The 26351-nt window shown below is 38.5% G+C and overlaps 4 protein-coding genes across 23 annotated transcripts in view; 2 read left to right on the top strand and 2 right to left on the bottom strand.

Annotated features, from left to right (window-relative positions):
* Positions 1 to 4515, top strand: part of shank3a (SH3 and multiple ankyrin repeat domains 3a) — a 229440-nt gene extending 224925 nt beyond the window's left edge. For 8 of the 14 annotated variants that reach the window (XM_081715340.1, XM_081715341.1, XM_081715342.1 and 5 more), the window contains one exon: positions 155 to 4515. In XM_081715340.1, the coding sequence (XP_081571466.1) occupies positions 155 to 710 (556 nt within the window). In that variant the 3' untranslated portion in view covers positions 711 to 4515. The remainder of the gene's footprint in view (positions 1 to 154) is intronic. The other 6 variants (XR_014124032.1, XM_035525317.2, XM_081715346.1 and 3 more) reach the window with 4 other exon arrangements.
* A 147-nt stretch (positions 4516 to 4662) lies between these two features.
* rabl2 (RAB, member of RAS oncogene family-like 2) lies at positions 4663 to 8917 on the bottom strand. Of its 6 annotated transcripts, none has more exons than XM_027015148.3 (9): positions 8735 to 8915; positions 8357 to 8466; positions 8070 to 8099; positions 7867 to 7946; positions 7229 to 7308; positions 6902 to 7013; positions 6711 to 6808; positions 5881 to 5964; positions 4663 to 5796 (listed from the first exon to the last, which is right to left on the bottom strand). In XM_027015148.3, exons 2-9 carry the CDS (start codon positions 8461 to 8463, stop codon positions 5719 to 5721), a joined length of 669 nt encoding a protein of 222 aa, XP_026870949.1. In that variant the 5' UTR covers positions 8464 to 8466; positions 8735 to 8915; the 3' UTR covers positions 4663 to 5718. The 6 variants fall into 6 exon arrangements, with proteins under 6 accessions (XP_026870949.1, XP_026870951.1, XP_026870950.1 ...); XM_027015150.3 differs by having other exon boundaries at positions 8820 to 8914; XM_027015149.3 differs by having other exon boundaries at positions 8794 to 8912.
* Positions 8918 to 17699: 8782 nt separating this feature from the next.
* Positions 17700 to 21213, top strand: trim35-30 (tripartite motif containing 35-30). Of its 2 annotated transcripts, none has more exons than XM_081715456.1 (6): positions 17700 to 18177; positions 19715 to 19810; positions 19899 to 20126; positions 20219 to 20241; positions 20317 to 20435; positions 20524 to 21213. In XM_081715456.1, the coding sequence occupies exons 1-6, from the start codon at positions 17773 to 17775 to the stop codon at positions 21066 to 21068; spliced, it is 1416 nt and encodes a 471-aa protein (XP_081571582.1). In that variant the 5' UTR covers positions 17700 to 17772; the 3' UTR covers positions 21069 to 21213. The 2 variants fall into 2 exon arrangements, with proteins under 2 accessions (XP_081571582.1, XP_035381641.2); XM_035525748.2 differs by having other exon boundaries at positions 19896 to 20126.
* A 1291-nt stretch (positions 21214 to 22504) lies between these two features.
* LOC145658466 (ciliary microtubule associated protein 1A-like) lies at positions 22505 to 23872 on the bottom strand. The gene is made up of 6 exons (XM_081715353.1): positions 23761 to 23872; positions 23436 to 23639; positions 23171 to 23272; positions 22937 to 23058; positions 22689 to 22829; positions 22505 to 22597 (listed from the first exon to the last, which is right to left on the bottom strand). The coding sequence occupies exons 1-6, from the start codon at positions 23870 to 23872 to the stop codon at positions 22505 to 22507; spliced, it is 774 nt and encodes a 257-aa protein (XP_081571479.1).
* Positions 23873 to 26351: the final 2479 nt, after the last annotated feature.

Genomic DNA, 26351 nt, shown 5'->3' with positions numbered 1-26351 from the left:
AGGAAAGAGCCACTATAAAACAGAATAGAATAGAATAGATTAATTTGGCTCTTTCCTGTGTTACTATATAGAAACTTAATTCTTCTTTCACTTTTTCCTCCTCTGTTTTCCTTTCCATTGCTCTTCTCTGTATTTCTTTCTCTTTCTCTCTTAGACTCTTCAGCAGTCTAGGCGAGCTCCACACCATCTCTCAGAGAAGCTACGGCACCACCTACACTATCCGGCCGGGTAGCCGTTATCCAGTGACCCGTCGAACACCCAGCCCTAGCTCTGGTTCCCCAGACCGCTCGGACCCACTCGGACCCATCCGGGGCTTTGGCCTGGCCACCTCCCCCACCACACCCCCTACCATCCTCAAATCCTCCAGCCTCAGCCTGCCCCATGAGCCAAAAGAGGTGCGCTTCGTCATGAGGAGCTCCAGCGCCAGAAGCCGCTCTCCTTCGCCCGCTCCCTCCCCTGGCCTGCCCACCCCACTTCTGACACTGCGTCCATTCCACCAGAAACCTCTCCACCTGTGGAACAAGTATGACGTGGGTGACTGGCTGGCCAGTATTAACCTAGCTGAACACCGTGAGCGATTCCAGGAGCACGAGATTGAGGGCTCGCACCTTCCTGCCCTCACTAAGGATGACTTCGCTGAGCTGGGTGTGACACGTGTTGGACATCGAATGAACATCGAGCGGGCCCTGAAACAGCTGCTGGAGAGTTGACCCTTCACCCCACTCTGTCTGTAGCTAGTCTCACCAGAGAAAGGGTTTTGTTGTTGTTTTGTTTTTGTTTTTTTGTTTGTTTGGGGGTTTTTGGCCAGATTTTTAAATCTTTTTTTGTGTGTGGTTTTGTGGTTCTGAAGTAATATATAATCCCTGAATCATTTTAGTGATTCGAGGAACATAATCCCCACCTCTTTGGTAGCAATCTGGGCCCAATAATTCCCATCTCACTACCAGCAGCAGGTTTGACAGGTTCTGCATATTTAAGTGGGGCTGTAAGTTGCATGAATACCATGTAGAATACGCTGTCAGTAAAGGTTTGACTTGCATAACTGGACATGAATATCACCCTCTCCTCCCTGTTTCCCCCTCTTTTGGTTCCCTATTGCTATCTGCTGCATAGGGTTCTCCCATCTGTTTGAAAAAAGGAGGAAGAGGGGAGTTCAATTGCCTTTCAGAATATTTTTTAGGAGTGGAAGAGAAGAGTCAGTTTGGCTGGGTCATTTCTACCTGCCCCAGTCCCATTCTGGCTGAGGGACGTAATATATCTGGAGAATGTTAAACCAACACTAGTGGCTTTTTCATAATCAGACCTTTCCTTTGGTGTTCCAAAGGGAATGTGACACTAGATAGGAAATCTCAATGTATTTACATAGTTTTGAAAAAGGAGAGAGACAAAGAAAAGACAAGATGAACTGTGCAAAACTGCACTGGTCTCTCTCCTGTAGATGATGTTTATTCCATCAATAAATTACTCATTTTTACCAATTATATACATATATATTTGACAGAAAAGTATATAGATATATGAATATAACATTTTGTCAAAAATATAAAACTTATATATGGTATTCTATATAAAGACAAAAAACACTGTTGGAAATGTTTTTTTTTTTTCCTAATGGTCATCCTTTTATGGACTGTAGCATGAAACGTCACATCACCAGGTATGGCAGGTATCAGATTTGTTAACAGTGCATTGTACCATTCTCTCTTTTTATTTGCTTTATTCTATGGGTTTATTATTATTTAACGAAACCTGGTCTTCCACCTACAAATAGGGCGTCCCACAGTGGAGGCTGTGTTTGACTGATTCCCTCTCTATCACACACACAAACACATATTACAAAGTGCTTGGCATCGCATAACCTCAGTGACACTGTCAACAAATCATCTACTTGCACACCCACACACATTAAAACTTCCATATCAAATTTTGCCCAATGTCTAAACCATCATCTTCAAATTTAATTTGGTGAAAAATAAGACATGCGCTATGCAATAACAGAGTGCATGTGTGTTTGCGTGTATTGTGATGGAGCCACTGTGGGACAAGCAACATCTTTTCCATACGTAGTAGTTCAGCTGCATGTTACATGTTATTAAGATATCACAAAAGAAAGCAAAAGACAGAATCTATAATTGTAAGAGATTTTCTGAGCCACTACACAGGGGCTAATGTGGCTCAGGGCCTCTTCAGCTCGGAGCTCGAAGCACTGAAGCATCTGGACAGTTAATTTGAGCTTATTTATTTGTTTGTTTATTGGTAACTCAATCATAGGAAGATTTTGTAGCTTGTGAAATATAATGCTTAGAATAATTTTTATTAACTTAGTTTGAATTTTACAATAAACATTAAGCTGAAATAACTGTCCTTTCAAAACATACAACTGTATATATGGACAAATTACAAATTATTTGCTTTTTATATCAATCATAAGCAATGTATATATGATAGTTTTCATATAAATTTTTAAAAATCATAATCTATATATATATATATATATATATATATATATATATATGAATGTTTGGCATATATGCATAGTTAACCACCTGTCGAAAAAGGTGAAAAGATTTTATTCTTTGTATGGACCGAGTTTGGGGATGATTTGCACAAACCAAGGTGCTAGCATTCAAGCCATCCATCCTCACTTCCATCGCACAATCCTCCCTCCAGGAAAGCCCACCTGATATCTATTTAATTCAAATTATCATTAATTCACACATGCATACACAGGAGCAAATCTCTTTATAGCAGTAATCCATTTGCTTCATACATCTGGTGTTATAAAATGCAAGTGTAAGAAAGAAAAAAAATGGATTTGGAAGCAAGAAAGATCAGAGAAAAATGTCTGAATATGAACTGACATTCAGATGCTGTCAGAAAATGGACAATTGCTAACCAAGCCACATAAACACCAACGGTCATCTCTGCATACTGATAGTGAATGCAGACATGGACAGATATGGACAGCCAAGGACAACCAGGAATCAGTATATATTTCTGATGAAGCATTTAAAGCCAGTGCACCAGGAAAGAACACTGTTATGAAGCCCCTACCCTGGTGGCTGTAGTATTTAAGAATTAGCACATTCCAGCTCTCTGGCTGAGACCAGGGCCATCCTGCTGCACTATGCCCTTCTGGCTGATAGGTCTGAATGAGGGCAGGCTTCATTACCATCACATTAGACCAAGCTCCAGTTCCAAAGTACACTCATTTCATTTCGTTACTTTGGAGTGACCTTTGATGAGATCAAGACTGGAGGAACCTCAAGGTTTTTCTTTTAAAATGTAATGGGAGTGTGCATTATCTGAAAGTATTCTAATGGGGGCAATGGGGATAACAAAATTTATTCATCAACTCCCCCACAAAACTTCCTCCAATGATTAATTAAATCTTGTGCAGAATTCCCCAAAGTGAGAATATTGTGGGATGAAGTGAGGACTATATGAAATCACAGACCTAAGATTTCTAAAACACTTACTTTATTCAACTGATAAGGCCACGTGTTAGAACGGTCACAGAGTAAAATCTCTGCACTGATTTAGAATTAGGACCCTTATAAAACTGTGATTTACATTCATGTATTTCACTACAGACCATCATTTTGCTCACCATCTCAAACCCAAGAATTTAAAATAGGTATTAAAAGTTGCTATTAGATTAAACTTAATCCTGAAATTCACTCTCTTCTCAAATCATTTTTGGTTCAGTATTGTAAACTGGATATGATTAACCAGTTTCTAGATTTAATTCATTATATTGGTTGTGTCCATATTGTCTAAATTAGTGTACCTTATTGTACACACACCAGATGCATGGATGATAAAGGGTTGTCTTTTGTATAGGGGACCTTCTTAAGAGAAAGAAACATAAATGTGACTAAGGTAATTCTGCTCAGCTCTGGATTTTACAGACTTTTCTAAGACCTTGAGCTGTAGTCACCATCAGTATCCTTTCTGACTCCCTTGGTCTGCCATATTCATATTTCACCTCTCATCCCCGCTCCATACTCAGTACTATTTATTTTTGTGCTTGTGTCTGTATGGAGTGATTAGTAAATAAAAGTAAAAGACAAAAAGAAAAAAAAGAACAATGTGCCAAAAAAGTAGTTTTTAGCCTTTCTTTGACACTAGTTCTGCTGAGATCTAAAGCTGTTAGAAACAGCACTATGGTGCCACCTCCTGGAAATCTTGAGAAATCCAGACTACATCTCTCATTATCCACTACTGCACAGTTTTTTTGTTTTTTTATTTCCAGGTTAAAGTCAAGACACGTTTTAGGTTTTGTAAAGTACTACACTAACTGACCTGTTTGGGTTTTTTGTTTTTTTTTAGCTTTTCATGGATGTTTCTTTTATGCTTTTATCAGTCTTTGTTTTGGCCAAACTGCAATGAGCTTTTGAGTGAGTGACTGCATTTGATAATGTCATCTTCCCCCCTTCCTCTTCAGTGATGCAGTTAAGACATATGCTTTGCTTCCTTAAAAAAAGAAGAAAAGTAAATCTGAAGATGATTCCTCGTGACTTAACCATACTTAACAAAAATGGTTGGGGGAAATGTGAAATAAAACGCATCATTCACATTACAAACCTCTGTAGAGTTGTCACTCGTTTCCTGACCAACAAAAGCACAATAAAAATGGTAAGAAATGCAGTGCCCCAAGGGTTATCATTGTTTTCTGATAGTTTGTTTTTTAGTGTATCTATGAAACAAGGGTACAAGATTTCTGTTAGTGTGAGACCTGGGTTACAGAGTATTGAACATTACACTGCTGAATGCAGCTGAGGAAGAAAAAAATCAAATGCATCACTTTAAACACTAACTTTACTGACTGAACTAGTCTTGCCATGTCCCATCTGATTATGTAGCATAAGCATATGAACAGCCTTGATTTCTTGCTATAATGAGCCTATAGCCAACAGAGCTAGACAGAAAATATTCAAGAACTGAACAGCAAGTGTTAATTGAAGCACATACATTCAGGAACACCAAAAACTCAAGCAGCCAGAATGAGTGGGTTTCTATTCTAGCATACAGTACATTTACATGCAGGCTAAACATTTCCATTTTAGACCACTTATATGGAAGCTTCTTCAGAGAAATGATATAGCATTTCTGCAACACAGAAAAATGTGTCCTCGTCACAGCTGGTGCAAACTGATAAGATGGTCATCAATATAACAATTGAGGTAAAGCACTAGACACACAAATTTAAAAAGTTCTTCAAGTACCTTTTGCAAATACCTGACAAGGAGAAAACTTTCAAATGGGAAAGAATTGACCTCTACCTATTTGCATACACCCATACATGGTGTTAGTTTACATGATGGTCGCCACCTCTTGTTCCTTAGGATGTAAGGATCTTCAAGAAACTGACTTCTATGTGAAATACCAACACACCATTGACCTTAAATTATCTGTCTAGCAGTTTTATACAATTTCGAGTAAAAAATGTTCTACATTCAATAAATAAAAGCTTGACACAATTTGTATTGAATGCTTTAAATTCTACTTCATACATAATCTCAATGTAGTACATCGTGGGGTTTATTAATGGTGTGAGGTAGATCTTCATCCTTAGTGGTTTCATTTTGTTGGGATAAATTCCTGAACTCTCCAGGGCAGTTAATGAGCAGCAATGATTTTAACAGCACTGTGATCCCAAAACCAGAGTCTGTCGATACAACATAAGTTACCACCGCATAAAGCAAAAGATGGTGATCAGACCAAATCTGTTTTTCCCTCATTAGGTTTCTCCCCTTTGTCAGAAGAGTCTTCTTTGCTCTCCAGTTCAAAATTCTGCAATGAAGAAACACCAAATATGAATCAATCACTACATAAAGCACATCGGTAGTCTTTCAGAAATATAACACACACACACACCTCAAGTTCTCTCATGACCTCATCCATGAAGTCACTGGAGTTTTTCTTGTAAGACAAGGCCATATTAATGGAATCTTTAAAAACCTGAAAACAAATGTAATCCCATTAGCGTTAATGTATTAAAACATAGATAGGACTTTATTAATTAGATTAAATCGAATAAGTTTAACATTAAAGAAGACTAGCACAACATAAACATTCCTCCTCAAAATCAAATCTGGATGAACAGAATGCCAAGGACAATAAAAATCTATTTACTGCATAATAATGTACACATGATCATTGCAATTTTGAACAAGACTTTGCATGAAACATCTTTTTGAAAGCTTTGTTGTTTAAATGCTATGACTCAATTTCAAGGAAATAAAGTCTAAGAAAAGTGGTCATTAATGCCACAACAAACTGCCATTATAACAAAATGGCTCCCAAGCAGCTCAGTGGTCTAAGATCAGTTCACAGGAATGCCAAAGCCATCCCCAACAAGGAGATGAGGAAAGCACAACTGGCCTCGCTGTCTGTGTGACTTGGATGGCTTCCCCCAACATGGCATTGGAACCAACCAATCTGGGCAACCGCCTGCCAGAGTGGGTGTAGCTGGTGGTTGGCGCGTTCCTCCAAGCATGTTGAGCCATCCAGCAATGCTGTACTGGTGGCAAGCAAAGATGGCAGGCTACATGTGTATTGGAGGAAGCATGTACTAGCCTTCACCCTCCCTATTTGGTGTTGTCATGTGATGACGGACAGAATTAGTTAGCTAGTAGGTGGCATTAGACACCCTGGGAGAAAACTGGGGTAAAAATAAAACAGATGTTTAAACTCTTTAATCCCACCTTGACCACATTGGTACCATCAGCAGCAGATACAAAGTAAAAAGGTAGTCCTTGCTTCTTTGCAAAGTTAAAGCTCTTCTGTGTCACCCTCATGTCAGCTTTTGGAGGGAAAAAGCAGATGGTTGTGAAAGAAAAACAAAATAACAGCAAAGAGACAAATTAGCATGACAAAAATTCAAGGATGGCCTTACCATCTATTTTGTTAGCCACCACTAGACATGGAATTTCTGGTCTGTATTCTCGCAGTTCTTTATACCAGTTGGAAAGACTCTTATACGTTACTTTCCTCTGGACATCAAAAACCTACGTAAAATATTGACAAAAATAAATCTTGAACAAAGCAGTATGAATACATTTTGCAGTTGTTGAGGCTTGGATATAAACTGTCAAATTCATCAGTGGGCAGTAAAAATAATTTAAATATGACCTGACAAAAATGTTATTAAACTGACTGTCGTTTCTATCACTATGTTGATTCTGATTCACAAGAGCTGACTGAGATTTTGAAAGCAATTTACCATGATACAAGCATGTGCTTTATGGTAGTAAGAAGGGTGCATGCTCTGAAATCGCTCCTGGCCAGCTGTGTCCCAGAAATCTGTTATGTAAACAATTTAAGCACATGCACAACCAGTTGAACCCACAAAGACACTTAAATTAACCTGATAAAGTTTTAAGTTCTTCTGTTTCTTTTGCATACATTACAGATAGACACACATAAAAATAAATAAATAAAATCCCACAATGCCCCAAATTCTATTGTGGATCTGAAAAAAAAAAGATGTTACCTCTTAAATGTCTTCTTATACTTATTAACCTTAAGGCATATTACTCCGTAATTCGATAATTATGCTATTGAGAACTGTCTACTATCCACACAAAGTTACAAAATTAGAAATTGAGAGTTGGGAGTTTGGGGTTTAAGGAATGTTGCACAACAATTTGAAACGCTCTGAATGATGAAATAAACAAACAAACAAACAAAAACATCAACAACAACAACAAAAACTTTCCAACTCACTGTAGTTAAAATCTGATATGTTCTGGTTGCTGATCAAAACAAAGCAAGTTAGGCCATATTATGCTTCACATTCTTTATTACGTAAATACTAGACGTTTTGCTCACAACAATGACGAACATTATTGTTACACTTACCAACTAGAACAGGCTTCCCATTGATGGTGGTTGTATATTTGTACAAAGTCAGGGCATAGGTTGACAGCTGCTGCGGTCGACTGACAGATAGGATAAGAAACCAGCAGCCATCCGTATAATACGCTTTAGCCAAAAAAAAAAAAAAAAAAAAAAAAGATTAAATAATGCTGCTAAAATGTTTAGAAATTTCGGTTAAAGGATACTATCCATCCAAAAGGAATCTTTCCATTAACCTGAAACAGAAAATACATGAAAGTGCAACCATGAAGCGTTAATTTAAATATTCTTATAAGATAGCTACTGTAGTTAGCCAAGTCAAATTGTAAATTCTTTATAAAATCGAACAATGATATTAAAACATGTCAATATCGGGTAGCTGCAGAAGCTTCATACATAGCGTTAGTTTATATGGCTAGCTAACAAGGATAGCAAGGCCTAACAAGACAGTGAGTACGAACTGTCACGGTCCACAATATCGTGGCTAACTTACTTAGATTTCCCAACTGCACTGTCCCCGAGACAGATTATTTTCACCTGTTCATCGGAATCGTATTTTTCCTGCTCCAACTCAGGAATACTGTTTCCATCCCCTGCCATTCTCTAAAAACAACCCGTCAGAGTATACTTACTAAGTAGCTAACCTAACTAACCTAGCTAGCTAGCAACTTTGATTAAAAACAACAGAAAATCAGTCAACAGTCAGTGACACTAGTATATAACTATCTAACTGTATATCAAACTCATACGTTTTTCATTTTGCAAAAAGGTCTGGTGATGTAATTAGCTAAGCAGCTAATTTAGCTAGGTTAGCTATCTGATAATTTCGGCGAGACTAGTTAGCGTTAGCTAACTAGCTAGCTATGCTCACATTAATGACGCGTGTCCGATAAACCTCAACATTAAGACATCTTCCAGAGCTTTACTCACTGGCTAGCAAACAGGGAACGTCTTACTTGTGCTTATTAATGGTAATACATATTTCCTCCTGTAACCAGCTAGCTATCAGTACGCTTATAATACAACTGGCCGTTCCTACGCAACGAGACGCTTACTGGAGCGAGCAGAAATATTAAGTCGTCCGGGTGCCCTCTAGTGGATCACAACCAGGCTACACTCTTTTAATGCCTGTATAAAATCCTATCATGCCAGTTGCCTCTATGTTTAGCTCCTTTCTCGTAGTCTAGACCCTTCAAGTGTCCTCTTCTAAGTCATGTTTCACCCCTGCTCTCGCAGACTCATGGGATGTAGCTGCCATGAGTTGCTAGCCCACGACAGGCCCCCCTGGGGTCTATTCCCCTTTGTCAGCTGTCTCTCCAAGCTGCCACAAGGTCTTTCCCCAGTTTTCAGCTGCCCTGTTAACAGCAGTCACAATGTAAAGTAGATAAGTAATTGTACCTATATACAGGATAGGATGTATAATATCCTATAAAATATTGAGAAGAGAGTCCAAAATTCACTTAATCTTAACATGCCTTTAAAACACCTTCATAGAGCAACCAAAGTAGAAAATGCGGTCCTCTCCATTTCTGAAGAAAGATAGTACGGACAAAACACATCTGCCCCAAAATGTAATGTCTGCCCTGCTTTCCTCTTCCCAAGTGGAAAAGGGGGGAAATATGCAAAATGTCTGAAATCAACAATAAGTACACATTACCACCATTTAAAAATCATGTACTAAATTTTAAATGTGATTATATATTATCAGTTAACTTATCAGAAGGCTGGCTGAAGAGAGCTTGCACGTTTTGCAACCAACATTTATTTGCACTTTGCATGACTGGCAAGTCGTTTTTGGTTGATCCTGGCATGATATCCAAGAAGGTAGGGAGCCAGACAGTAGTTAGAAGACTTTGACAGTTGGATAGCCAAAAAACAAGCCAAATATACAGACAGACAGACAGACAAACAGACAGACAGACAGACAAACAGACATAGACAGATATATATATTACAGATAGATATATAGAGATAGACAGATAGTGATAGCCAGCCAGACAGACAGATAGACTGGAAAAGTAGCTCTTCAATGTGCCTTTGGGTTTTTGTCTAGAATAAGAACTGAGGTAAGGTGGAAAGGTTTCAAAATCTGTGAAGAGAAAAAAATAAAATTAAAATATATGTTGAATGAGCAACATGGCAGTTCTATAATTAATAAATGGATATGTACTAAGATTACAACAGATTTAATTCAAATTCCTCTCAAACAATAAAATACAACCCCCCAAGGAGATCACTAAATCTGAATCACTAGAGAATGTTACAGAGTAAAATTATGCTGTGAATAGCCTCAGTCTCAGAGGCACATGGCCTGTTTGTCTTATACTGCTTACTAATATGATTACTCGTTTTGGCCATCTACATTTCCATATCAGTCCGATAGGAAACAATATATAAACCATATATGTCAATATATACACACACTTCTCACACCTCACAACCTAACACATCGTCTGATTAGTGTGCGGAGGAATTATTGAGGGGACATATTCCTACCCTCCACAAAAAAAAAAAAAAAGAATATGTGCTAACTCTCTACTTCAATGGACCATCTCAACTAAACCTCTTATTTAGCTAATGCTCAGGCTAAAGCATTCCATGTTAGAACTGGGTAACATGACTGTGTTCAGCGCAGAGAATTAGAGATGTGATGGACAGAAAGTTATTTTTGTTAACTATACCTTTAAGCCAATAATGCTGATATATGACTCAATAATGTTAACCATATTTGCTATACATAAATTGGTTGTACAGGGTATGTAGGACGTGGTACACCACCAGGATAATTAATATTTTTTAATTTAGCCTTTTTGTTCATGCAGCTCCTTTCTTTTTTTGTTTCAAAGGCTTTGGAAAAAAACTTAAAAGTACATAATACTGTCATGAATTAAATAAATACCATTTGGAATATGTTTATACAGTGTCTGGTCCTCTGCGGAAACACCCAACTTGTGTTTCAGTTTCTTTACAAATAGGAGACAATTTGATTCAAAATATGATACTGAGAGTGATATATAAATGTACAATTGAAAATATTTTCAAAGAGCAGAATCTAAAGCTACTAATGTCACTGGAAATAAACAGAAGGTCTTTTATAGAATAAAACAGATACCTTGAATCTGAGCCTCAGAACGTTGGGCAACCTGAATTGCTGACTAGAAGTTTTCTCATCAAACGCCTCATCAACTTTCTGTGCATAACTTGTGTATTCCTGTTTTGATTGAGGAGATAACTGACTGTGAATTTGATTGAGGAGATAACTGACTGTCTCTTTGGAAAGGTCAGGAGCTGAGATCACTGGCTGAGCCACACTACAGTTTGTTTGTGCCTTCACACTATCCAGAGCATCGATCCTTTCCAGCATTAAACTCCCCACTATGGGGATCAGCTTCTGGGATGACTGCTTGATGGAGTTTTTGCACAGTATCCTGTCCATTGCTTTTAAGGAAGACTCAGACTCCTCAAGGGCTGCACTGTTTGTCACTTTTTCAGCAATCCTTTCAAAAACATATACAATAATAAGGTCACTGAGGGCTTCTAAATGTATCGCAGATGGTGTTAAAAGTTGCCTTAGGTAAAGAATGTCCAGATTTTCATTCAAAGATTGTAGGAATTCTTTTGTTATCATCCCTCTAGAATTGTACACTTCAGAGCATGGTAATATTGATACAATGCATTCAATAATGTTCTTTGTTATGTTTTTTGCACGTGATAGGATTTTTAGCTCAGGTTGGCACTGTTTTGGGCTGACATGTCTGCTTCAGCCCTCATGAGGAGGTTTGTCATACAAAACCTTTCCTGAATTTATCCTGGTTGGACCTCAAGATGTTTTCTGACACCAGTTGAACTTGGGATCTGTACAGCTCTGGGTCAGTGCGCTAACTTCATATCTAAATCCTCCTCAAAATTGTGTCTGAATATGTAAATTAGTTCACTTACAACTGATGCTGCTGAAGCAAATGCACTGCTTTTCAGCTTAGCTTCAGACACTTGAGATGTGCCCATATATGAATTTTTAAAACTTGGGCTTTGATGGACACGGATACTTTGGTGATTTCTCAGGTCTCAATCATGATGATATCGCTAACCCTCTTGGAAGCCTCAAGCTGGAAAGCCTCACAGGACAGAAGAGTGCCTGTGTATTTATCTCATTAGTGTTGTGATCCTCAATTGTACAGATGAGATGATGTTATTCCTGTGTACTTGGTAGCAGTGGAAAACGGCAGATTGATGAGAAGGTCCTGAGCAGCGATTTCATCCTCACCATTCTGCCAAGGGACTTCCACACCTGATTTTTCAGATCAGCTGCTCTGGGAGAATTGGAGAGATACTTGACTTGGTGTCTCTACAGCATCAGTTTCTTCATATTCGGAGCACAGCTGGGTCAAGCTTTCATCAGATGAGCTCTCATATGACAAAAAACTTGGCACAATCCAAAGCAGTTTCAGTGGGTCATATGGGGTGACACCCACGGTATGATTTTTGTTCGTGGCAAAATCAACTTACTGTACAGTGGAAAGTTGATCTTTTGTCATGCTGGAACAAGTTCTACGAGTGGACTGCCTTGGTGTGGCAGAGTTGATGTTATCAGACACAGCCTGTCGGAAGTGCCACAGGGGTCTGTCTGAGCCATATTCATTAAAATCACTTGATGTTCCTTCACTGCAGACACTCAGCATATTTTGAACAATAACTTCCACTGCTGTGGTTACGACAGAGGGCAGCATTTTTCCAGTTCATTGTGAATATTGATGGGAGAACCTTGAGTGCCACTTAACCAGTCAGACAATGTGCAGAACTGCACAAAATCTTGCATCTTGGTGAAAGTTATAAGCACAAGGTTTTGGGCATCATCCACAGCAGAAAAGACCCCAGTAGGTCAGCAATGGAATAGATCTCCACAAGAAACAAGAGAAATGGAGAGAAGGATGACAAAGGATATGGAAGAAGCTATAAGGAATCAGGAGAATAAATGGAGAGAAACTGTGGTAAACCAGGGAGTTCAGTTGCAGAAAAGATATGCCATGATGCTCAGAGAGACAAAAAGAAATAAGGGTTGAAAAGAAGAAAACTCGGGAAACAGAGACAAAACTTAGTGAAGATAGAAAGAAGGCAAGGAGTGAGGAAAACGTTCAGAGATCAAGCTGTCTAGTTTCTCCAGGTAGAGAACCAAGGATCATCTCTGTAAAAGCCCTCCACCCGAGTCCTGGCCCTGCAGAGGACCAGCTTGAAACGTCCCCCCATGTGTGACCCAGCACAGCCTAGCCCAGAGCACAGGGTGGGGTGTGAGCGCAGCAGTACAGTGTCTCAGGGCCTCAAAAGGGCAGAGAAGAAGACAGAAAAGAAAGTAAAGAAGAAGGAGAAAGCAAAGGCTGTACTGGGAGTGAAAAGAGCTGTGGGCTTCTGTGTCTTCAGGAAAGGTTCAGAGAAGCAAAGGCCCTTCACTGCTGTACAAAGAGGGAGGCACAAAGTCCTTCCAGTGGGAGGATGGAAGTGGAGACCAAGGGTAAATTGTAAGGGTTTGTCTCCATTTCTTAGTTCGTGAACTCCTTCTTTGGTTTTTGGTTTATGGAATTGCCCTCCATTTCATTTGTCTGCCTGGTTTCCAGCCTGAGTTTATTTACTTTGATGACTGGACTTCCCTGAAGAAAAATCCCCCTTCTCTCTTATAGCTTCTAGACTGGTTTGGAGGTCCCTGCTCCTCTGACCAGTTTGAACTAGATACTGTATTTCATAATCATTCTACACTATATTGTTGAAATAGATTGAGCATGAGTTTCACAGGCTTCTCAGTCATTTTAAAGATGAGCATAAGCAGTAATTTCTAGTATGCCCTTTTAACATAAAATCAACAAACTAAAGATAATACATGCCCAATAAGCATAGTGTGTACTTAGAGAACAGGAATAATTAGCTATAGCTCTGAGGTAATATATTTACTTAAAATGTGGCATGTTATCTGTTGAAATGATTTCTATGTGTATTAGTATTAATACACATTTTCAGAATATTTTAAACATTGCTGCAATAATACTGAAAAACAATTATAACCCTGATCCCTAAACCCTGTACCCTTTACATTTTATGTAGGTCAGTTGTAATCACAGGGCCACTGCTGGTATATAAAAAATACAGTTCAGAATTAATCAAGCCAAGTTTTATTTTATTAAGTATTAAGTATGATTTTTATGAAAAATATTGTTGCATAAGACACTACATGTTGAAGTTATGTTTTTGGCATAGTGGAGTAAGCCTGTCAAAATGGTCCTTAATTCATTGGTCAACATAAAAGCATGGAAAAAGTTCAAGATCGCATAACCAGAATGGTCATCACAACACACTGTAAAGATTCCACTTCCATTAAGGCAGAAATGTATGCTAACCTAAAACATTAAATGAGGTTATGAATACATTGATAAAACGTTATTAGTTAATTTGCTTATCACTTACTTTGCACTAGGCTGAACAGTTTTGTCCAGGAAAAGTTTGATTTGTATTAATTGAGTCATGGTTTCTACCTTGCACAAGTCCCAGTATCCAGGCAGAGTAGATTTGTAACCTATAGTGTCAGGTCTGAACCGTGATGCAACTGTTGTTTTGGAGTAGGGAAGATAGCCATTGCTAGGCTGCAACCCAGGTTTATATCAAACGCCTCCACTCACAGTAGTGCTTACTGAGTGTTCCTCTCCCAACAACTTCACACTTCAAATGATTAAGGTCATAAGGATTTACTATTTCACTAAAATAAATAGAAACCGTGACTCAGAAAAAAAAGCTACAAATTAAAGAGTACAAGAGTACTCTACAGTAGTTCTATAAGAGTATAAGATGTCTCTTCAGTATGCTTCTGTTAATCTTACCATTGGACATATCACATTTTAGCAGAGTGTATACTTAATTTTGCCAGAGGTGTATATTGCATTTTACCAGAGGTTTATACTGTACTCTCTTTATTCCAGCAACCACAACATCACTCTGGCGTCCCTGCCTCAACCACCTCCAAGCTTACTTTAAACCAAGCCACAGCTCTACAAGCACTATGCCACTAACAAACACAACCTCAGATATTCATGATGGCCTTCCCAGCGACTAAGGCTATACCCAGCCCCACTGGCACCATTAATGCAGGCCACCAGTTCCACATGGATTTCACCTATTATATCAGCAAGTATTCTCCAACAGTACCCTCCTGGCCTGCACAGTGACTAAAGCCAGCACCAATAATGGCTGCCCATTGCCACTGGTTCCATCTACATCTATCATTTTTCACAATGACATGAAAACCTCAGCCACTCCACCTTTATTATGCATTACCCCAACTAGTCTGAGTTCTCATTATCCACAACCACTGACTAGCCCTTTCAGCTACGTCTGTTAACTCCTTCACAGCTACTCTTAATTTATGGCTTCTAATGCTGAACTGCACAAGCCATAATGTGGCAGACTTTGCGACAAATCCCCTAACATCTATCTCTACCAGTCTTATATGCACCTCCCACCTGCATTCTCTCACCTCAGCCACCAAGTAAGCTTACTTCAACCTTTTCCTTTCAAAAACTTCATCCACTGCTTCAAATGGAATTGTTAGCTCTATAAAATATTCATTTTATTCATTCTATTCATTCTCATAGTGCAACATTATATCTGTCCTCAGCATAGTTACCACATTACACATTGAGACTTGTAGTGTTTTAAAAACTATGAATGGAAGACAAAAATCAATGTGTAAAATTGTATGAAGATATACAATTGTTTCATTTAATCAACTAATTACTTCACTTTAGAGTAGTTGGTTTTTAAGTTGCTTTTAATGTGCAAATGCAACATGTTCTTCTGTTTGCCTAGATTATTGGATTATGGAAGAGTGATCTCTCTAATGAAAAGTCATTTTTAAAGTAGTTTTCTTTAAAAAAACAAAAAAAACTTTTAGAAAATGTCATTTCTGTAACGGATTGAGGGCCACAGGATGCACAGGTTCCCCCTTGACAGAGACAGACGTTTATTAACATACAACGGTGAAACTCACACATAACGTAAACGGGGAACACGAACATTGACACTGAACAAAGGCACAAACAAAGGTAACGTGAACAGAGGCAATCACCGACAGTGATGCACACACAGACAGGGGTTTAAATACATAAACACAGAGCAAACAGTAACTAGGTGCAGCTATGTGCAAACATGTAGGTGTGATTACAAACAAGAAACTCCCACTGCACGCAGCGGATCGTACCACGTGACAGTGAGAGGGGAGCGTTCCATGATAATTACCTTTCCTGTTGTTTGCTTTCTTGTTGAAAAAGAAAATTTTAAATCTATCTTTAGATATACATATAAAACATTATCTTAGATATTACATTAGCTTTTTATATGGCTGATCTCCTTTAACCCCAACATATTTGTAAGATCTCTGTAATTAAGTGCCTAGTTTTACCAAGTTTGTGGATGTCAGTGACAGTCAGTGTCCACCAGCTATCAGTTCTGAAAATATTTGATTAGTCCTTCACAAACTTGGGCAGACAATATTATGCCATGAATTGTTATATTTAACTTTTCATCTTTATTTTAGGTACAGATGAAATATAATCTTACCAAGATTAGCATTGGGGATTAATTTATTTATTAAAATAGGCAAGGCAAACTCTTGGTCACAGCCTAGGGATGTTTAAAGGGTGATCAGTACAAATCCAACCAGGCAGGCTCGTATTGCATGGGACAATGGCAAGACAACAAACAATAGACAGAAGGAATGTAGTATATGTTTATGAAATGAGTTCTATGAAGGAGAATACTGAGATGTGGGTGCAAGTCACTGTTGGACAGTGATTCTGAACACTGATAGGATGCAGAAGGCACGATGGTCAGATGCTTACCAAATTCTGCTTAGTTGATAATGATTCATTTACATAAACAGCAGTGATCTTATATTTTTAAAAATCTTAATATTATAGCCTACCACATTTGTTGCCTAAGCAGACTTGCCAAAATTGCCTTTAATTTCACACTACCTTCCAGGCAGGTTCCTGGGACATAAGTTCATGTTATACATGAACTGCATTATATGCTAGTTTTTGCAATGCCCATTTATCATGTTATCTTAACAATTTATCTGACTCTCATTCTCAAACAATGTCCCTTGTCAACATTTTCCACATTCCATGTCATTAGGCAAGAAGCAGTAATTTCACGCTCAGGAAACAGGAGTGCTGTGTCATTAAAGATGTGTTTATTTAAAAATACAAAAGACCCAATACTCATGTGTTAAAATTTTCTAACATATTAGCACAAACAATTACATCTTCAGACTGTAAATTTAACTTTCCAGAAATAATATATTGCGTTCTGGTTACATTTTGTTGGAGAAAGTTATAGATCTACTTTGCTCTCATGAAAAACCTTTATGACAAATCTGTTTGTACAAAGTGTAGTAGCCTGGGCTGTGAGTAAACCCTTATACCTGGAAATACTGTAAATACATATATAAATAATATAAATAAACTGCAAAAGTACTGAATTACTTACACCTTTGATAGAACCTTTGGTCCTCAAAGTGATTTGAATCCTTTTATATTTAAAATGTTTGTACTTATTTAATATTTTAAATTTTAATTTGTAAGGGATTCCTTTGACTTATTGTTGCAGTTTTATAAAGTAGTATATCAACTTCAGGTTATCTGTTTCTTTTGTTTGTTTAATAGCAGTTGAGATTTTACTGTGTGCATCATGCAGGGAAAAAAGCGTAAACATCCAAATGCATCATTCACAATTGCTCCACCCCACTTCTATGAATTCTGTCTAAAACGTCTGGTTAAAGCAGGGTAGTAGGGTAAGAGACACAGAGAGGATCTGAGCTCCCATCTACCTCACTGCTTTCAAAGAGACCCAACTTATTTGATTCAAAAGAACATGGCTTCCAGACCCTCTCTCAGTGAGGAGGACTTCTCCTGCCCTGTGTGCTGTGACATCTTCAGAGACCCCATTCTCCTAGCATGCTCCCACACTATCTGTAACAGCTGCCTGCGTACCTTCTGGGATCAGCGGGATGCTCTGGAGTGCCCCATCTGCAGGAGCGTATCCCCCAATGCCAACCCCCCCTTGAATATCGTGCTGCGGAGCATGTGCGAGGCTGTGCTGAGGGAACGTAGCCGCAGGATGTCCGTGGAGATGGGGGGACTATGCAGCTTGCACAACGAAGCGCTCTCGCTCTTCTGCGTCAAAGACCAGAGGCCTGTGTGTGACAAGTGCAAGGACACCCGACCACACACCACACACTCTTTCTGTTCCATTCAGGATGCCGCACAAGATCTGAAGGTATGTAAGCTTTGTGGCATTGAGTATTCATGGATTTTCGGGGAAAAAAAACAGGGATGTTTCAGGATTAAAATGGAAAATGCTAAATATTAACCATGTTTTTAAGTGGTTTTGAATCAGAATGTTTATATTGTAGAGATCAGTGTTAATGTTCATCATGAAGTTTTCTATCTTCAGTTATCCTTTAAAGGGTTGGAAGTACAAGAGGTGGGAAAATCTAACATGAAAGTATTCTTGCCAAACGGGTTCTCCCAGACTAATGGGCGTCCTGTGTTTCTGTGCAGGCTTCTTGACAGCATAATATTAATGACACTCTTGAGCAATTCATGTGCAGATAACTGGTGAATTTACAAGTTCAAAGGAAAACACAAAACATGTAGAAAGTCAAATCTAGGAAAAGTTTAAGATAAACAACCCCTGACAAATAAAATGAAAAAGCACAGAACATTCCACAATTTAATTATCAATAAATGAGAACAAGGTTTTAAGGAATACAATTTTGAAATTCAGTTTGTTGATTAAAAAAATTCTCTGCCCTTTAAAATAGTTTTCTTTATTTCTTTTTTTAAAAGTTTTTTAAAAATAATCTATTGAGAATTCTTGCGGGGGTGCTTGGATGAAGTTGTGGGACTCATTGCTGCTCTCTTACTGTGGGTCCAAGCACCTTCAGTTAGGCACAGGAGCGCACCTCCTCTGTTTGGAGCTGTTACAATTATTATGCAAAAATTATTTAATTTTTTATAAATAGACATTTTTCAGTTTCTCCTTTTCACATCTTCCACAAAGGTGTCCCACATCATAGCAGAAACAAAGAGTTATCAATCTATGGATGTATGATCAGATAAACATACAGAGTCACCTAAGCCACACAGCCCAGCAAACAAGACATTGTGCTACACTTGAAACACACACACGGAGGAGGAGAGAGAGAGAGAGAGAGAGAGAGAGAGAGAGAGAGAGAGAGAGAGAGAGAGAGAGAGAGAGAGAGAGAGAGAGAGCGATTAAAGCCTAAAACTAATTCAGTAAAGTATTTTAAATATACTGGAGAGCATTAAATATTGCTAGAGTATTGAGAGGAGATTTCCAGTGTTAAAACATGAACCGTAAATTACATGGAAGAGGGATAACAGTGGAAGGAATGCAGACACGCTGTAGCTAATATCCATACTATGGTGAATTATAGTGTTAAAAAAGAAAGACAAAAGTATATAAAGTATTAAATACAAAACACTTTACCAAACACCTTAAAAGGCAAAGCACTTTCAGTTGCTACCATTCCATAATGATGTTGCTATTATGAAATAAAACCTGTTTGTGTCAGCATATCATTAAAAGTAAAACTGCAACATATTATCAAACACATACAAAAATATTTGAAATATGAAAAATAAAAAGGTAATGAATGAAAGATGTAATTCATTAGTTTGTCTGTGTGTGTGTGTGTGTGTGTGTGTGTGTGTGTGTGTTTGTATGTGTCTCATCATATTGAATTGGATTTTACATATTGTGTAATACTTATGCTTTTCTGTTGGTGTAGAATGAGCTCCAGATGAAACTGAAACCCTTACATGAGAAGCTTAGGCTGTATGAAAACTTCAAGCAGTCCTGTGTTGACACTGAACAGCATATTAAGGTGATGAGCATGTGATGGGTTCCAGAGCTTCTTCAGTCCTATTTCAATAGAGATATTTACACATATTCTGGATCTCTCACTCTAGAAGCAGGCCAAACGTGCAGAGGCTCAAATTAAGAGGGAGTTTGAGAAGCTCCACCACTTCCTCTGGGATGAAGAGGCAACCAGGATAGCTGCACTGAGGGCTGAAGAGATGCAGAGAAGTCAGACAGTGAAGAAGAAGGTGGAGAAGATTACGACACAGATATCCTCACTCTTGGACATCATCAAGGCCATTGAAGAGGAGACAGCAGGAGAAAACTTGCATTTTCTGTTGGTAAAGCCCATATTCTTTACCTAGGACACCTAAATAGAAAGTATTTGCATGTTAGATTCTCTTTAATTTGACATGAATTTGCTGTTTCACAGAACTACAAGACTTCAGTAGAAAGGTGAGTATGGGTTGTTTTCTTCTCTCTTGTTCTCATTGCACTTCATCCTTCCCTGACTGCTAATTATTCTTCTAGAACCCAGGCCAAATTGTACAAACCAGAGAAGCTCTCTAGTGTACTGATCGATGTGGCAAAGCACCTTGGCAACCTGAGCTTTCATGTGTCAGAGAAGATGCATGATATTATACACTACAGTGAGTACTGAACATAATGCCCCAGGACCCTACAAATGTGAAAATAATACACTTTTGTTTTTATTTTAACTCCCTCTTTCATTGTCAGCCCCTGTGGTTCTAGACCCCAACACTGCCCATGCAGACCTCATAGTGTCTGATGATCTGATGACTGTGGTCTGCAGTGGTGAGCGTCAGTTGCTTCCTGCTAACTCTGAGAGGATTGAAAGCTATGCTTCTGTCCTGGGCTCTGAGGGCTTTAACTCAGGGACTCACTGGTGGGAAGTTGAGGTTGGAGACAACACAGCTTGGGCAGTGGGAGTGATCACTGAGTCTGTGTATGAGCATAGAGAGAACCGCTCACGCTTTGGTTTGTGGTATGTTGGCTTCTCTAATGGTAAATATGGTAAAGGCTCTTCGCCAGACATCCTCAGTGTGCTACGGGTAGGAGAGAGAGTCCAGAAGATCAGAGTTCAGCTGGATTACGATAAGGGCAGGGTGACCTTTGTGGACTCAGGGTGTAATACTTGCCTGCACATTTTCAAACATGCTTTCAGTGAAAGAGTATTCCCTTACTTTTACAGCCACTGCAAACTTTATCCTCTTAGGATAATACCAGGAAAGTCCTCAGTGACAGTTCACATGCACAGTTAGTGGTAACATTATGTATCATAATTAATAAGTTATTTTATTACATTAAATTGAAAAAATATATAATGCATTATTAGGTATTTCAAGACTGTCGAAATCATAACTATCTATGACCTAGCAGAAAAATAGATTGTGCAGAAGACAAAGAATGTATGCAAAAATAATAATAATAAATATAAATATATATAAATATATATAAATATATATATATATATATATATATATATATATATATATATATATATATATATATATATATATAAAAATATATATATATATAAATATATATATAAAAATATATAAAACACAAATTTGATATAATATATATTGTGGACCTGGACTGTGTGTGACACATAAAAGAAATCATGACAGCTTTTTGGCACATTATAGTTGTAACGCGGGGTGCCCGAGTGCCGAAGGGCGAGGGGCAGGACGCACAAGCTCCAACGATGGGGACGAACATTTATTCAAACACATAAAGATAACAGTACTCACATGTGTTACAAACAAAGAACATGAACATGAAACGATTAACACTAAAAGAATAAGATAAACATGTATACATCTAACAATGATGAGTATAACATGTAACATTAGCATTGACAAACACACAACACATTAAAATGTCAACAATGACCAACAATCTGCACACTTCGACACGGGCTTAAATACATATAAACAAACAAGGTGCAGGTGTGGCCACAAACAGTCCCCCCAATAGACGTGGCTGGACAAACCACGTGACTCGGGCAAGGCGAGTGTTCCGTGACAATTGTCTACTGTTACATAGTATAATCTACTATTTTCAGTGTTTATATTAAAGGCAGCATAAATAAGTGTGAGTAAGAAAAATCTCATGTCTACAATTAATTAAAAAATACTAATAAAATAATCATGACTGTGTATCACGTGTGATTATTTACTTTACATGACAAACCTTTGAAGAGGTATGTCTCCCAAAAATTTTCCCGATAATCTCGAGCATTTGGTATATAAAATTCAGCTCATAATGTAGAGAAAGGTGACAGTTATAACAGATAACAGCTCTTGTTTGGTGTCCAAACTGGTGCAGTTGTTTAGCTAGCATAAGTTTATCTTGCCCTGATATTGGAAATGTCCTATTCTGACAAAGTAGTCTAACACTGGACAATAAAATTCCACTAGAACCTGAGAATAATCAGTTAGTGAACGCAAATCTATTCCTTGCAACAGCATGTATTTCTTCAGCTAAGTTTTGGTTTGTAGTGACCAGGATTTTAAGTCTCACTCTCATGGAGTGCTCTGGTCTAGGGCAAGCAAACAGTGTTACATACTGGCTTGGTCTGCACTACTTCACTTGTTATCTTAGGATTCTTAAAAATTGCTGCACTTCGGAATTATACAATGAAAGTCTCTACTGCACAACAGAAAAAAATTCTTTATGAGACAAGACAGCTACGCTAATCAGAGATGTCCACAATCAGCTGGGTGATGAACTCAGAGTGCGGAACACCAAAGGAGAAGCGAGGGGCTTGCGGTCTTGTCATGGTCACCTAAAAACACAAGTTCATCAGTCTTTAAAGGGTCAGTTAAACTAACATGATATGATATGTGTCTTTGAGTCTGCCTGCCTGTCTGTCTGACCTGCTCTGGACAGTGAGCACCAGGCCCTGGTTTCTTGGTCTTGTCACCAGGCATGCTGGTGCGGCTAGTCAAACTGTACTGGGGAGGTTTGCTTCTGTAAACACTTGGATCTACAACTCTGTAGCTCCCCGGACCTGGAGTCTAAGAGAAACATAGGAACTTATTATTAATATAAACAGAGCTCTTCACAAGTAATAGAATTTGTGGTTATTGGTCTATTATAGCATCTTCCACAGCTTTGTTCTCACCTTTTGCAGGTCTTCATAGAAGCTGCCTTTTTTGGTACGGCCGGTAAGGGAAAAGTTTGGGGCAGATCTTTTATTCACTGTGTTTGGCCCGACCAATGAGGGCAGCATGTAAGCGGCAGGCCCTAAAAGCCAGAGACTTAATGAGCATACAATAGAACAGACTGAGTGTACGATAGAAGTGAAGAAGAGCTCCACAGCACCAGCAGTAATATTGTTCTGAGAGATAGTGTTTACCTGGCGTTTGGTCATTATAGAACACTTTGGTCCGAGATGACAGCGAGTACGCAGGAGCAGAATAATAGGCCGTTTTGCCTGCTTTCTCAGGGCAATACCTCCCTGCAAAACATAAAAATCGAATGTACTATTAGATCTATATTTCAAGAGTTTTCTTTAGACCACTATATTCTATCTATGTTTATGTACGATCCTGACAAGGCAAGGGGCTCTATGCAAAATCTATTATTCTTTTTTTTAACTGAAAGGACAAAACCAATATAACCTGGCGCAGGGGTCTGGAAGGGCTGAGAGTCTTTGAGCCGACTGTACAGGGAATACGCTGGGGTGCCATCATGCCCAATTCTGGTAATATTGGAGGGGACAAGGTATCCAGGTCCAGGAGAACAGCTGGGGCTGAAATGTCGATGGCGAGAGCCAAAACTGTATGCAGGAGCTTTCCATTTGCGTGGGTCATGATCATTTACACCTACATAATTAAAACCAAATAACATCACATAGAACTTTTTAACATGGATAAAATACAGAAGACAAGATTCGAAAGCTGTTTATACTTTTACTGCTGTATAGTTAAGCATCGGATGATTTACCTGTAGCTCCAGGGAGAGCATACTTGGGCCCTGGACTGCTGTATAGTGCAGCAATAGGTCCTCTTGGCTTATGGGGCCTCCAGGAACCAACCCAAACATCACTGGCTGACATAGCTGCCTTGGCTACAGGACCCGATTATAGTTAACAATTTAAATCCCAGTTCCGGTTGATTAAAACTTTAACTTGTCAGCAGAAGAACATGAACTCACCCTAGAATCAGTTAGTTCAGAGGCGTCACTGCACAGTGGACAGTTGTGAAAGTCGATTTTATTCTGATCAGACAGTGCAAACGTTTCACTGGACAGTTCTAATGTCGATTTTATTCTGATAAAACAACAGAATAATGGATTTACACTATTAAGTAATAATGGTTCAACAGTGAACACCGGCGTTGTCGGAGCAATGTAATTCCTGGGCGCGGTGAACTGTCTAATTCCAGAAAAAAACAGTCCAACTAACAGAACCAACTACCTCTCTCCAGGGATTTTTCTGACTTTCCACGAAATATGTTCGCGGTTTCGTCTTAAAACAACTGGTCAGTCATTAAAATGTCAAATACTATAACTCATCGACTACGCTATAAACTATAAATCTGTCTCGCAAGATGCTGTAAACCTGTCTCGCAAATTGTGAGCCTACAGATTCAAAATTCAACAATGTCGTGAAGTCTGAACATGACGCATCTGCGCTCATGTTCAGCAAGTCCAGTAAAATAAACGAGAATAAAAACAATGAAATGGCTAACGCTAAATCAGTTTTCAAAACATGGCAAACTGATCGCACCGTTAGTAATCGTGGATTTTGTAGCGCAGTAGTCCGTGCAGTGGCTCAAGCAAAATGCTATGGATTCTTAACTTGTTCTCTTCTCTATAACTATGACGACATGTCACCATGGCACTACGGAATGACATTCCATACTAGTACAGATATGTCAATACATAACTCTGGCTACCTAAATCGGAAAGTAAATGTACCTCAGTAATATCTCTGTTTTAACGAATTGATTATTTCAGCCAATGAGCTTCATCTCTGTACTGGCCTATCGCACCATAACAAGTTGAAGTTCATCCAGAAATCATTATTATTCAGACCAAAAATAAGACAACTCCGCCCTTTTAAATTGTTTTCTTTATTTCTTTTTTATTTAAAGGTTTGTTGTTTTTTTTGTTTTGTTTTTTAGAATCTATTGACAATTCTTCTGGGTTGCGGGGATGCTTGGATGAAGTGGTGTGACTCGTTGCTGCTGTCTTACTGTGGCTCCAAGCAGCTTCAGCTGTGCAGAGCTGTCACATAGGGGAAAGGCAACACCAAAAAATTATTGTATTTTTAATAAATAGACATTTTTCAGTTTCTCCTTTTCACATCTGCCACATATGTATCCCACATCATAGCAGAAACAAAGAGTTATCAATCTATGGATGCAAGATCAGATAAACATACAGAGTCACCTAAGCCACACAGCCCAGCAAACAAGACATTGTGCTACACTTGAAACACACACACACAGAGGAGGAGGAGGATAAGGAGGAAAAAGGAGAGAGAGAGAGAGAGAGAGAGAGAGAGAGAGAGAGAATAAAAGCTAAAACTAATTCAACAAACTATCTTAAATATAGTGGAGAGCTTTAAATATTGCTAGAGTATTGAGAGTAGATTTCCATTGTTAAAACATGAACCGTAAATTACATGGAAGAGGGATAACAGTGGAAGGAATGCAGACACGTTGCAGCCAATATCCATACTATAGTGAATTATAGTGTTAAAAAAGAAAGACAAAAGTATATAAAGTACTAAATACAAAACACTTTACCAAACACCTGAAAATGCAACAAACTTTCAGTTGCTACCAGCAACTAGTGTTGCTGTTATGAAATGAAATTTGTTTGTGTCAGCATACCATAAAAACTGAAACAGCAACATATTGTGATATGCAACAAAAATACTTGGAGAAAATGAACTGAATGTTACTACACTTGAAGAAAATGAACTGACTGCTACTAGAATCCAGTAATACATTAGTTGACTGCAGGTTTTTTAAAACATGAATAGGGTTATTTTGACTGAATAGTGAAGCTGAATCAGAATGAATCATTTCAGAAAAATGAAAACTAAAAAGGCAATGCACAAAAGTTGTAATTAATTTGTGTGTGTGTGTGTGTGTGTGTGTGTGTGTGTGTGTGTGTGTGTGTGTACATGGCCCTGTGTGAAAAAGTGATTTCCCCCTAAACCTAATAACTGAGGAGACAGCAGGAGAAGACTTGCATGTTCTGTGGGTAAAGACCTTTTTTTTTATCTAGGCCACCTAAATAGAAAATATTTGCACTTTAGATTCTACTTTACTTTACATAAATTTGCTGTTTCACTGAACTACAAGACGTCAATAGAAAGGTGAATGCAGGTTATTTTCTTCTCTCTTGTTCTCATTGCACTTCCTCCTTCCCTGACTGCTAAATATTCTTCTAGAGTCCAGGCCGAATTATACGAACCAGAGCAGCTCTCTGCTATACTGATCGATGTGGTGAAGCACCTTGGCAACCTGAGCTTTCAAGTGTCAGAGAAGATGCATGGTATTATGCACTAAATTGAGTACTGC

The sequence above is a fragment of the Electrophorus electricus genome, chromosome 6 (genome assembly GCF_041902795.1).
Source record: "Electrophorus electricus isolate QZ-2024a chromosome 6, ASM4190279v1, whole genome shotgun sequence".
Taxonomy (NCBI): Eukaryota; Metazoa; Chordata; class Actinopteri; order Gymnotiformes; family Gymnotidae; genus Electrophorus; species Electrophorus electricus.
This window is presented reverse-complemented; position numbering and strand designations above follow the sequence as displayed.

Excerpts from the sequence above, each read along its gene's own strand:
- LOC145658466 (XM_081715353.1), bottom strand. The coding sequence starts at position 23,872 with ATGTCAGCCAGTGATGTTTGGGTTGGTTCCTGGAGGCCCCATAAGCCA. Across the intron at positions 23,640-23,760 it reads TGCTCTCCCTGGAGCTACAG|GTGTAAATGATCATGACCCA; the intron begins GTAAATCATCCG and ends TTAATTATGTAG. Across the intron at positions 22,598-22,688 it reads GTGCTCACTGTCCAGAGCAG|GTGACCATGACAAGACCGCA; the intron begins GTCAGACAGACA and ends TTGTGTTTTTAG.
- trim35-30 (XM_035525748.2), top strand. The coding sequence starts at position 17,773 with ATGGCTTCCAGACCCTCTCTCAGTGAGGAGGACTTCTCCTGCCCTGTG. Across the intron at positions 18,178-19,714 it reads ATGCCGCACAAGATCTGAAG|AATGAGCTCCAGATGAAACT; the intron begins GTATGTAAGCTT and ends CTGTTGGTGTAG. Across the intron at positions 19,811-19,895 it reads ACACTGAACAGCATATTAAG|AAGCAGGCCAAACGTGCAGA; the intron begins GTGATGAGCATG and ends CTCTCACTCTAG.
- rabl2 (XM_027015146.3), bottom strand. The coding sequence starts at position 8,463 with ATGGCAGGGGATGGAAACAGTATTCCTGAGTTGGAGCAGGAAAAATAC. Across the intron at positions 8,100-8,356 it reads AGTGCAGTTGGGAAATCTAA|GTTAATGGAAAGATTCCTTT; the intron begins GTAAGTTAGCCA and ends TTTCTGTTTCAG. Across the intron at positions 7,309-7,866 it reads TGGGAAGCCTGTTCTAGTTG|ATTTCTGGGACACAGCTGGC; the intron begins GTAAGTGTAACA and ends TTTACATAACAG.